Source organism: Callorhinus ursinus, unplaced genomic scaffold, assembly GCF_003265705.2.
Source record: "Callorhinus ursinus isolate GAN/ISIS: 27379988/994484 unplaced genomic scaffold, GSC_fseal_2.0 scaffold25, whole genome shotgun sequence".
In the NCBI taxonomy this organism is placed as follows: Eukaryota; Metazoa; Chordata; class Mammalia; order Carnivora; family Otariidae; genus Callorhinus; species Callorhinus ursinus.
In genome coordinates this window covers 31,405,645-31,419,028 of record NW_027397087.1, presented here as the reverse complement: position 1 = coordinate 31,419,028, position 13,384 = coordinate 31,405,645, and the positions used below count along the sequence as shown (strand labels likewise).

General features: G+C 39.9%; 1 protein-coding gene across 5 annotated transcripts in view; it reads right to left on the bottom strand.

Annotated features, from left to right (window-relative positions):
- Positions 1-13,384, bottom strand: part of ZWILCH (zwilch kinetochore protein) — a 36,121-nt gene that overhangs the window by 9,083 nt on the left and 13,654 nt on the right. For all 5 annotated transcript variants that reach the window (XM_073877233.1, XM_073877232.1, XM_073877231.1 and 2 more), the window contains exons 6-14: positions 12,742-12,812; positions 12,234-12,389; positions 10,907-10,978; positions 6,896-6,989; positions 6,329-6,378; positions 5,361-5,466; positions 4,767-4,846; positions 2,249-2,405; positions 1,661-1,689 (exon numbers count right to left, since the gene is read on the bottom strand). In XM_073877233.1, the coding sequence (XP_073733334.1) occupies positions 1,661-1,689; positions 2,249-2,405; positions 4,767-4,846; positions 5,361-5,466; positions 6,329-6,378; positions 6,896-6,989; positions 10,907-10,978; positions 12,234-12,389; positions 12,742-12,812 (815 nt within the window). The remainder of the gene's footprint in view (positions 1-1,660; positions 1,690-2,248; positions 2,406-4,766; positions 4,847-5,360; positions 5,467-6,328; positions 6,379-6,895; positions 6,990-10,906; positions 10,979-12,233; positions 12,390-12,741; positions 12,813-13,384) is intronic.

Sequence of the window (13,384 nt, the reverse complement as noted above, 5' to 3'; positions counted from 1 at the left end):
TTACATTCTCTGGTCTAAACAAATCCAAGAACTGCCTCACCAAGGAGGCCTGAGTGGGGTAACTAATACCACCCATAGAGCTCTCCAGATGGAATAACTGGCAAAGCCACAAGATAATTCTTAATTTCAATACCCTCGCCGGGGTGACGGTAGCGTCCACCTCTAAAAATAGGTACCAAGTAGCAAGAAATTAATCAAGTGTATTGATAAGCTTCCACTCATCTATTATTGGTAAAGTGGTACAACCGTTTAAAAAAAGAAACTTGGCAATGTATGTCAAGCATCTTAAAATGCTCAGACCTCATCCTATTTCTGAGAACAGTTCCTAAGGAAATACTCCATGGTAAATATGGTAGGTGGAATTCTATGATGGCCCCCAAGATTCCCACTGCCTGATGTACACATCTTGTATAATCCCTTCCCCTTGGCTGAGGCCAGAACTTGTGAATAGGAGGGGATGTTACTTCCATGATATGTTTATTAGATGACTGCCTTTGAATTAATCTAAAGGGAGATTATCACCTGATCATCACTATGACCTACCTAATCAAGTGAGATTTTTAAGAGAAGGTGAAGCATTAGAGATGCTCTCCTGTTGGCTCTGAAGAAACAAACTGCCCATCCACAAGCAACCCCTAAGACCTGAGACTGGCTGTGGGCCAAGAGCTAGGAATAAAATGGGAACTTTGGTCATCAGGCCATAAGGAAATGAATTGTACCAAAAACAAATGAGGGAACTTAGAAATAGATTTTTCCCTAGTCAAGCAGAGGGATGACACCTTGATCTCAGCCTTGTGAAACCCTAAGGAGACGACCCAGGTAAAATGTACCTAACGACCAACCCCGGGAAACTGTGATAGAATACATCTGTGTTCATTTACGCTTCTAAGTTTCTACTCCAGGAGTCCCCCCTTTATCGAAGGTTTCACTTTCTATGGTTTCAGTCCTCCTGAAAGGTCAATAGTGGTCTAACACTAGGTCACAACACCTACATCATTCACCTCACTCAATCTCTTCGGGTCTTGTGAGCAAGACCAGTGAGCACAGTAAGATACTTTGAGAAAGGCAGAAACCACACCACATATCTTTTATTTCAGTATATCATTATAATTGTTCTATTTTTAGTTATTGCTGTTAATCTCTGACTGTGCCTAAACTTTAGGATAGGTAAGTGTGTACAGGAAAAGACACAGTATACAAAGGATTCAGTACTGCCCATGGTAATCCCTCATGGATAGGTGGGGACTACTGTAATTTGTTATGCAGTAACAGAAAATGAATACAGTAAGGAAAAAGCATCAGAATCACGTGAAATAGGAGAGGACTTGTTTAAAAAGACATATTCTTGAGCCCCAGGCCTATGGAGTCACTAGGGCCCAAGAATTAGCAATTCAATAAGCCTTCAAGGAGATTCTCCAAGTTTAAGGACCATTGTGTCAAAAGTTTGGAGTCAAACCATATTAAAATAAAAAACAGGCAAATGAAATGACTAGGGGGGATTCATGAAAATAAGGAGTACTTTATCTGTTATTTATTTATCTGTCTACTTATCTACCTATTTCCTAGGTCCTAGGACAGGGGCTGGCACGAATAGGTATTTAGTATCTACAGGTAGAATGAATAAAAGAAAATCAACTTTAGAATAAAAAAACAAACTCACCAAATGATTCAAAGATGCAAGTTCCTGACCTAGTAAGAAAAAACACATAAATGCAAATAAGCTTTGGGTATTGTCTATTACATGCTAAGGAACTTAAGTAAAAATTTTCAGAGTTCATATATAAAAGGGATGCTCAAGCTAAATAGTTCCTCAGAAATGGCCAAATATTCTGGCATGTTATACATTAAATATATATTAATGCTACTCTAAAATGATCACAGCTTGCCTCTAATAAAAACAACCAAGTGTTGGGTATTAAAGCAGCATCCCACAAAAAGGCTTTTTTTAATTTACTTTAATTTACTACAAACTGCCCATCCACAAGCAACCCCAGTAGATCCTGGTAGGATCTCAAAATCTTTGAACTCAAAACACAACCAAACAAAATCTAGAGTTCTATTTAATCGAGTATCTTTATCAAGAAGGAAACTAAATATCGGAGAACAGAAGTGCTAATCTCACAGTGAACCAGAGCCAAAGCCAGAGCTATAAATGACTAGGGCCAAGTAGAAAGAGAACATCTGAGAATACCTATGACTGATGATTGTGAAGTGCTTTTTAATTTTTTGAGCTGGGAAAGGGACTCACCTATGAAAAAACTGATATAATCCTTCTTTAGTTTGTCCAGACCAATTTCCAAAAGCATCTTGACTGGAATAGTCCCACTGAGAGCAACTGTGTCCATGGTTCCATGATAAGACTGATGAATCAGCTTACTTAGTAAACTGTTACTCCCACTATGGAGCTAGAAATAATAAAAAAATATATACCATAAATAAAAAGATAAACAAATCCAATAAACAAAAAAGCAAACTGCATTAGCTATGAGCTAAAAATGATAAGCGTGCATTTTTAGTCTCCTGATACCATAAATTGCTTGAATAAAAAGCCCTAAGTTATAAACATGCCCATTCCTGAAGTGTCATTCCTATATGATATGCTTTAGTCCAAAGCAACTACGAAGAGGTTCAATTGATCACCCCCAGATACAATTCCACCAAAGAGAAGACAGAGTTGGTCCTCTGAAGCTTTGTAACTAGGACTCCCTTTCTCCTAGAGCTCATTAAGTGCTCCTGGGCAACCTCCCCAACACTGAGCATCTTCCTCTGCACAGAACACCTGCTACTTCGGGACAACTGCCACCCTCGCTGGTCTCTACATGTGTCAGCGCTCCTTGGCTACAGTATCTCACATACTAACTAGATCATCTGCAAATCAAGAAGGGCTGTGAACTTATAGATCTAATGCATGTACCAAATGTTAAACACTTCGTTTTAAAGATACCTGAAATGCTGGACATTTTCTCACTAATGTCTGTCATCTCTAAGCTCCATCATAACCTTTGGCGTTTCCCTTGTTTTAATAAAAACAATTTCCGTGTTGTTTACACTCATTGCACATGGTGGGGATATACTGGCAAACATCTCACAAACACAGAGAATCACGTGAGAAAACCTCTATGGCAGAGGTTAGAATGTCTACAGCCACCACCGCCCAGTGAGAGGCAGCACTCACATGCCTCTGCTTTGCAGCAGATCTCTGTGCACGCCCACGAAAGTTTCTAAGTTTTGGAGTTATGAATTGGCAGCTACTCTATTTCATTTATTTGAGAGAGAGAGAATGAGAGATAGAGAGCACGAGAGGGAAGAGGGTCAGAGGGAGAAGCAGACTCCCTGCTGAGCAGGGAGCCCGATGCAGGACTCGATCCCGGGACTTCAGGATCATGACCTGAGCCAAAGGCAGTCGCTTAACGACTGAGCCACCCAAGCACCCCGGCAGCTACTCTATTTCAAAGAATTCCTATGAAATGAGGAATCTTTTGGTTTCTAGTTTTTTTACTTAGCTTTTTCTTGATTGTAAAAGCACAAGTACATTGTGGAAAATCCATAAAGTGTAGAAATGTAGAATGCATTTGGAAAAACTCATGTGTAACCCTAGCACCAGAGGCAACTGCTTTAACATTTTGGTATATTTATTCCCAGGTTTTTCCCTCCAAAAGTTACTTTCTTTATGCAATAATATACAGTCCTTTCTTTTTACTGCAGATTGTAAGCATTTCTCCACATCATGTCAGCATCATTTTAGCAACAATCACATACGCCATTATCAGGCTATATCATTATTTACTTAGTCCATTAACAGGAAATTTAGGTTATTTATAACTTTTTGCTACTATAAATGAGGCTGTGGTGACTATTCTAACACATAAAATCTTGATACATATTCCTATGTATGAGCTTAGGGTGGATCCTAAGAAAAAAACTAATGATTTAAAGGGCATGCATGATACATTTTGAGGATCTCAGTGTATTTATCCACAATTGCTTCATAGAGAATATCCCAATTTGTGCTCTCATCAGTAGTATGTGAGAATGATCATTCACAGCAACAACTACAGTACTAGTATCTTACACATACTGAACACTTAATTATGAGCTGGGTGCTAAGTTGCATTACATGAATTAAATTATTTAGCCCTAATGGGGTGCCTGGGTGGTTCAATGGGTTACGAGTCTGCCTTCGACTTAGGTCATGACCTCAGGGTCTTGATATAAGGTCTTGATATAAATTAAGAGCCCCACATCAGGCTCCCTACTCGGCAGGGAGCCTGCTTCTCCCTCTCTCTCTGCCACTCCCCCTGTTTGTGCTGTCTCTCTCTCAAATAAATAAATAAAATCTTTAAAAAAAAAACAAATTCTTTTTTAAGCCCTAAAACAACCCTATGACAGATGTACTTTTCCTACCTCTACTGTACAGATGAAGACGCTGGGGCACAGAGACGTAAAGAAACCTGCCCAAGTTTACAGAGCTAAGAGAGTAGGAGGGCCGGGCGCCTGGGTGGCTCAGATGGTTAAGCGTCTGCCTTCGGCTCAGGTCATGATCCCAGGGTCCTGGGATCGAGTCCCGCATCGGGCTCCCTGCTCCTTGGGAGCCTGCTTCTCCCTCTGCCTCTCTCTCTCTGTCTCTCATGAATAAATAAATAAAATCTTTAAAAAAAAAAAAAAAAAAAAGAGAGTAGGAGGGCTGGGTTCAAACTCAGGCAGTCTGCTCCCAGGCCCATGCTGTGCAGCTGAAAAAGTGCTCTAACACACACTATTAAACTTACCCACGGCTGTATATCACCACGTTGTAGACTCTGGATGATCAGTGTGAAACACTTCACCAAGTCTTGATATGAAATCACACCTTGGAAAACAAGTCAGTCCAACATTACTTTCATGGTATTTTTGCAGATCAAATATATCATCAATCTTAAGGATAGACAAATAAATAGAAGTATCTGTACTTTATGGGTGGGGGAAAGAAATTAAAGGCAAGATTTAACACATTTCTAAAGTAAGAGAGTAAACTCACTGTCACAAAGTAACACAGTGCAAAATTAAGGAATATCTTTTCCTTTTGCTAATAATTATAATGCCACTAAGGTGGAGGTGTTTATTTATATAAATGTAATATAAAAGCCACCTACGTCTTATACTCAAGGCAGGAGAGAAGAACAGACTCTATAAATTGCCTTACCTTAGTACAATTCTTGAGTAGAATGTGCCAGTTTATTATTAGAAGTGAATTTGAGAAAATAGGAACCAGCCTTCCATGCAAGACTAGTAGTACACTAGTCCTATATTATTTTCAAAGACTTAAAAGTAAACCTAACAGATGACAGGAAACATTTTATTTCACAATCATGACAGACACCTACTACCACTCATTTTGAACCACAGCTGCTCAGCAAAATCCAGATCCCCCCGTACTGTGAAGAGACACTCGATGGAGCGATCAACTGCAGCACTGTCATGCTTCACCGTCTGAAAAAGCAGCGTCAGAGAGTGACTCAGTATATTAAGCAAAAGGAATAGTTCAAGGCCAGTGAGCTTTCAAATGCTGCTCTGAGAAAATGGGGATCCACAGATGGGAATGAATTTTCTACACTTTCATTCAATCAAGAGGAGAGATCAATCAAGTGACAGTGAAAAATGGGACCCCTAAAATTGTTATAGAAGTGTGATGCCTAAAAGCAAGCATTCAACTTTCCTTTGATGCAAAAATACTTAAATGACATTTGTCTCCATTTTCCTGTTCCATCAAATGACAACCTATTTAGCTTAATTTAATGATGTCAGGAAAGGCATATTAACATATCATCTCATAGTATATTAGTATAATAATGCCATCTAATAGCATCTTGACTTGGTCATTTCTGTTTCTCTGCAGTTGACCAATTAATAATACGTACGTATTAGTTCTCTTCAAAAGCATTTTTTTTTTTAAAGATTTTGTTTATTTATTTGACAGAGAGAGACACAGCGAGAGAGAGAACACAAGCAGGGGGAGTGGGAGAGGGAGAAGCAGGCTTCCCGCGGAGCAGGAAGCCCAATGCGGGGCTCGATCCCAGGACCCCGGGATCATGACCTGAGCCGAAGGCAGACGCTTAATGATGGAGCCACCCAGGCGCCCCTCAAAAGCATTTCTTAGTTCTTAGGTAAAACAATCACCAGTGCTGACATTAAAGACCAACAAGAAACTACCCTTAAGATGCTGCCTTAGCTACACCAGATCCACTTGAAATAGTATGACATGAAGGATAGCAGTACAACCAAATTTTAAAAGCTATTTCAGTGCACATTTCTAACTGACAACTATTTCAAGACACATTTCTAACTCACTTACCTCTGCGTCTTTTTTTGTAGAATCACCAAATCCATCCAGCTTATTTAAGTCTAGAAAGTAGAAAAGCTTGTTAACTCTAGATTTTATTTTTCTGCTTTCTAAATTATTTCCATTCTAATCCTATTTTCAAATGGTAAATGAGGACAGTAGAAGTATAACCAGGGATTTTAGCAAATTACTTGACTCTACTGGAGGTTATGATACACACTCACAAGGTGGGAGTGCGGGGATGAATTGAGATACAGTGAAAGCCCCGACACACAACGTTGGGCACATGGTTGGTGCTCAAAGGTTTCTGTTCCATCCCTCTTTTCCTACAATCTCAAATACAGCTGTGGTATATAAAATTTAAATTCAATACTATTCTTAAAATTACTTAGACCTCTACTGTTAGTAATTCAGAACAAATCTGTCCCTCTGACCATGAGAGACCTCATAGCTTTATAAATTTCCCAACCAAAAAGAATACCAAGCCTAGAAAGACAACTTATTTTTAAATTTAGAAAGTATAAATTCTCAACTAAGAAAATTGACAATATAGAGAGCGTGAGTTAGGAAAATAAATACCATTCAGAAATTCCTGCACAAGTTCAACAGCAGATTTTACTTCCAGAGGCTCAGGCCATTCGGTTACACCAGTCCGCAAACCATCAGCCAAAACCTAAGGGAGATTAAAAAAAAAGAAATCCAAAAAATTTTTAGCAAAAAAAAAGATAGTTTAATCAGTAGGAATATATTTAATAATAATACCAGTCATTATAACATTTCTTGAACATTTTACCATGTCAGGAACAGTTCTAAGTGTTTTATATATAGAATGGTATTTAATCCTCACAAAACCCCCATCAGACAGATATTACCATCATCCCCCATTTCACTGAGGCCAAGAGAGGTAAAGTAACTTGCTCAAGATCACACATTACGACAGTGCCAAGACACACACCCAGCAGTCTGGTACCAAAGATGGTGTTCTAAGGGTGATGCCATGTGCGTCAGCGCTACCGAGGATTCCAGACTAATGAACCTGCCCTGAAGACACTTGTAATTTTGGTTAAAAAGGACTGATAATCCAGGTGCAAGAATCAGGAAAGAAAAAACATGAAACCGAATGGAAGTTTATATAAAAATAATATAAATGTATATGCCTACACATACAGTATCTACACCAAAGGAAAGGGAGACCAGAATAGCCAGGGGCACAATGTGAAACATCAGCTGCACGCAAATGTGGGGATAGGAGCTGCAGAGCAGGGACGGAGCATGGAATAACATGAAGAGGGTGGGGCGAGGTCCAGCCGTGGTGGAGAAAACACCTATGGAACAGTGGGAAATGAGATTAGAAGGAACAGGGGCTAGACATATCTTAAAACCTGAAAAGATTTTTTTTTTTACTTCATATGAAAGACAACAGCCATTGTCGATTTTTTGGCAGGAACATGACATGATCAAGTTGTTAAGAATTTGTGTTAGAAATACCCAGGATGGATTCTAAGGAAAAGAGAAAGTACAATGTTTCTCAATAGAGGTGATATTATTTTCCACCCCCGCGGGGGGGGCGGTCTTTGGAAAAATGTGCAGATAGTTTTGGTGTCACAATGACTGGGGGTACAAGGGCACTTTGAGCATTTAGTTTGGTAGGGGCCAAGGATGCTAAGCATCTTGCAATGTGTACAATGGTCCCAAAGCACAAAAAATGGTTCTGCCTAAAACGCCCATAGTGTCCCTGTTGAGAAACAATAAATGACCATTAGAGTGGTCCAGGAGGCAGGTGATAAGGGCTTTAACTAAGATGGGCAGTGAGAAAAACCTTAAAGGAAAAAAAGAACAGTTTATTAGAAAGGGAGGGAGAAAGGAAGGGACATGTAGAAAAAATAAAAGAAAAAATCCTAGCTATTTACAAAAATACAGGGGACTGAACTTGGAAGAGATTATGCCATCTAAGATTGTGTGAATTCATAAGGGAGGTTATCACAAAACATGGACTTTCAAGTCAGATGGACAGGCATGCGTTTGAATGACAGACATGTATTTAAATCAGGTCTTCCACTTAGCAACTGCTGATGTCTCCAGCAAAATAACTGATCCAATCGCTTCTCGGCCTTTTGGCTAAGATCAAGTGCAAAATAACTGATCCATCCAGCACCACATGCTTGGCACACAATGGCAGCTTCTAGTTGTGGTGGTTATGATGAAGGATAGTTGGAAGGCAGACAGGCAGGGACAAGGGGCCCTGCCGGTCCCTGCCGTAAGAGGAAACCACCCTTAAAAGGATTTTACACCACCTTGGAAGGAGCCCTCCACTCTTTCCCATGTGATAGATAGAGGACAAAAACCTGATTGGATGACACGGGCAGGGAGGGTTAGTCAGATTAAAACAGCCAGCTAACAAGCCCATAAAAATCCCTAGATTGAGAAACTCTGGTGGCAACCTTCTCAGGTCCCCTCCCTCTTTGGGAGCTTTGTACTACCACTCAATAAACCTTGCTTTGCTGCCCACCACTCTGTCTGTTACCTCTTCATTCTTCAAAGCAGCGTGACCAAGAACCAGAGCACGGAAGGAGAAAAAATCCTTCCGTGTTAGTGTGGTGGTAGCAATAGTTCTTACTAAACTAAAATAGAAGGTTTCTAGCCTGGGAAATTGAAGGAAGAGTGGAACCACAGACAGAAATGGGGTGGGTGCTTTCTCTGAGAGGATCTTGTCTGGAGAAGATCTCAAGTTTCATTTTGGAAATACTGTTTGAGGCAACAGCCCTCTACTCAACTGGGAAATAATTTGGTGGAAGTGGGAAGGAAGGGGAATGGTATCAGCTTGAAGAAGAGAGTCTGGAGTTCCCTCAGAAAGGCATTAGCCAAATCACTGAGTGACAAGCTCTCTGCCAGGGTGTGGAGAGAGAAGAGCAGAGACATGAGAAGTGTGATGGAAGCCCACAGGAAAGGTCCTGAAAGGGGAGCTTTCCAGAGAGGAAGTTGAGAAAAAAATACCAAGTTGTATACAAACAGGGAAATAATAATGGGAGGTGAAATATTAGAAATGCTTGGTACTGTGCTAGATGCTGCAGGCAGAGTACCTGTCACTCAAGTCTAGGAGGGGAGACAGAGAAGCAAACAGACCACTGTGTTTGATAAACACTCTGACAAGAGGTGTGAGTAGAGTGCTCTCGTAGCACAAAGCACAGGCAGCATTAGCCATTCTGGGGGATCAGTGCAATCATTCTAGGTGAGGATGTCACAGAGAGTTCATCCAGCACTGGGGTGGGGGGGGGGCATGCTAGGGAGAGCAAGACGCACTCACCACAAAGTGACAGCGTGACAGGACCAAGGTACAATAAGCAGGCCAGGGTTAGGGGTTCAGTGGGAGTAGAAGTAGGGTATGAGATTAAGCTAAAGAAATAAGTAGGAGCTAATAAGAACACGAAAAGATGATCAAAGTCAGTAAGCCATCAGGAAAATGCAACTCAAAACCATGAGATACCACTTCATCCCCACTAGGACGGTGGAAATAATTAATAATAATCATAATAAAAAGGCAATACCAAGTGTTGACAAGGATATGGAGAAACTGGAACACACACTGTTGGCAGGAATGTAAAATCGTACAGCCACTTTGGAAAACAGTTATAGTTTGGCAGCTCCTCAAAAGCTTAAACACAGTTATCACACTGACCAGCAACTCCACCCAAAAGATGTGAAAACATATGTCCCACAAAACTTGTACAAGACTGCTTATGGCAGCATTATTCATAATAGTCAAAAAGCAGAAACAACAGAATCGTCCATCAGCTGGTGAGCGGATGAATGAAATGTGGTGTAGTTGTATGATGGAATGCTATTCACCGATAAAAAGGAACAAAGTACAACAAAGTATTAACAAAGGTTAGTGGCCGCGGGGCTGCTGGGGCTGGGAGGTGACTGCTAATGGGTACGGGTTTCTTTTGTTGAAAATGCTCCAAAATTATATATGGCCACGGTTGTAAAACTCTGTAAGTATCCTAAATACCACTGAAATGTGCACTTGAAACAAGTGAATTTTATGGGATATAATTTATATCTCAATAAAGCTGTTAAAAAAAAAGTAAGTAGGGCAGTGACTGGATGTAAATGGTTCTCTATGCCAGGCTAGGACATTTCGAATTTCTACTGCATTAAAATGAGGCACCCCCTTGAGATTCAGTTTGTAGAATAGAGTAAAACTCACTGAGACATAAAATTCTTGAAACACATGCTCACTAATCCTTAGCATGAATCAAAATCCCAGTTATCAATAAGCAGATTATACGTGCATTTGGAATAAATTGGCAGCTGACCCACCTAAAAAGAGGGGAATCCATTGTATGAATAGAAACTGAATACTCCAGTAAAAAGGGGGAAGAAGTGCGGCTCTTAACTAATGCTCGCTGTGATTATAAAGACAACTACCATGCAGTAAAATCATACTGTCCAAACTGCCGAGAGTATCTACTGAATTCATAACATTTGGAACAAATTTTGAACACAAAACAAAGTAACAGTGATATTAACAAACCTTTTTATGAAAACATAAAATTTAATATAAGTCACAAATTCCAGAAGGATACTCACAAGGAGAAATTTCAGTTCTCTTTGAAGATGATTCAAAGGACCTCTGGGTTCTCCTGATTCCACTTTAATATTCTAAAAAGTTGCCAAAGTCAGTTTTCACTGGTAATGCCATCTTCTCTGCATAGTGGTCACAGTTACTTGCATTTCAAACTCCCCACACATTAAAAAATATATTTCATAAAGCATTAATGAACTGAATAAGCAGGGTAATACTCCATTTAGAACATCACCCCCAGAGATACCATAGATCCTGTCCATCCCAATAAGTAACCTAAACTCATGCTACCAACCCCTCTCTCCATTCCCTGATTGTGCCTACCTGGAACAACTGCTCTCCTCATACCCTCTTCTCCTGCCCTTTCCCACTGAATTTCCAAAAGAAAGTGGGAGAAATGTAAATAAATACATCTTAAGACCCAATGACAAACTGAGCATTACCACAGACCAAAAATAACCACCCCCTAATAAATATGTTCAATAGACTCCTAGCTAAACCAACAATGTGCTGTCTTAGCCAGAGGTCAAAGTTTTAGGAACTTTCTAAAACCTTAAAAAAAAAGGGGGGATAAAAGGGGAAAAAAAGTAAATGCCATTGTATGTAAATTCCTATTGCAGGAAAAGAAAAGCATTAAGAATGTAATTATCCACAATCCCACAACCCCGAGGGAACCACAGTTAACACTATCCAGGCATCTGTGTACACGGTTTTCAAAAACATAGTTGAGATCCTACTGTATATATTATTTCATCTATTTTCCTTTTGTTTGCTTAACAATAAGCATTTCTTACTATCATTAAAGACACTTTAAATCATGATATTTAAAGAATGTATAATATTTCACCAGGGAAATCTATGTTAAGCATTTCCCTATTGAACAGTCAGGTTTGTTTTTAATATTTTGGACACAGTTATTATAACTGTGTAGAATATCTTTGCACATATATTTTTGCTACCAATTCCAATTAACTTAAGACAGATTCTTAGAAATGTAAATATAAGGTGAAAAGCCTTAATAGTATAATGGTTCTTGATGTGTTGCCAATATTTGCAATCTTTTAATAGCAGAAATAAGTCACTCCGATGATTTCACTTGGATCCCAACTCAAGAGACTTTCTAAAGTTACATAATGGCCACTGTGGGCAACTGACAGATGAGGTCACCTCACCAAACCTCCATTGGCTGCCCCAGTGAGACTTCAGGAGTCAGCTGGGCCTCTCAGAACCATCCAGCAGTGCTGGGGCTGGAAGTATGCAGCACCAGCAGCAAGCAAGTTAAAAGTAAATCCACACTGAATAAACTCAACACAAAATAGGGTTCACTCTTACCAGAGCTGCAGTTGAAGAAAGTGGGGGGATTTGAAGAATCTCATCCACAGGACTCCAGGAAATATCCAAAGTGATTGTAGTTTGTGATGCAGCAAGTGTGTCATCCAAGGCTGTGGACTTAAAGAGCTCATACTGGGCGGAGCCCCTGGCTGTTACCTGAAAAGAGCATATCCGCCCACCATTAGCTACGCTTTCATGTGGCCAGAGGCCCGTTATCAAAACTACCTTGGTTTTTTCCCCAGCAGAAGAAAAAGTGCCATACTTTTATCCCAAATGGAAAAATAAGACAATTCTTTTTCATTACAAAGACTGGCTAAAAGGCAAGGCAGAATCTATTTTTAGTCATTAGCTGAAATGAAAATCAACACAAAGATTTTGATACTACCAAAAAAACACAAACAAACAAACATGTAGTCATATTAGGAGTGAAAAAAAAGCCACTAAACTAGGGAGGCAGGTCCATAACAGTCTGAAGAAACTAATGTGAGCAGAAGAGAGAAATACCTACCGTAGATAAGTGATGTCTTTTCTTATGTGAACTTTTCAGGTCTTCAAGATTTACAGAGTAATTTTTATCAGCTGTAAGACATAAAAGAAAAAATAATTTTAAAGGTACAATTCAAAATTAGACTGTTAGAATTGGAAAATGACAACCCCTCAAATTCTGAGGGTACCACAACTTCACAGTAGTAACAGAAGACATTAAATTTTAAGTCCAGATGACATCTTGACAAAGGAAGGAAAGTGGAACAGAGGTCAATACTGAAACCATGCCCCATTGAGTTAATGAGACTGAAACACAGCAGAAAATTTAAAGCTGGTTTTCAGAGACCTGTTTCTCTCTAATCAGCTACTGTGTCTTTTCAGACACCCCATTGGCTGTCTCTGCAGAAGCCTGGACTCAAGGTCAACTGATATGGCTCCAGCCTATGAACAAGCAAGGCTCTGCATCCCTTACCCGAGATAATGAGCCCAAGACCCCGTCATCCAGTTTCCACGGGCTCATGGAGCATGCCCATAGTTCCTTCTCCTTGTCCTCAGAGAACCTCCTGGTGTCCGAGACTGAATCATGCCTTGTTCTGGTGTTAATCTCCACCCCAAAGTGAACATGGGATAGATGTTACCTATGTTTGCCCAATGTGCATGCTCCA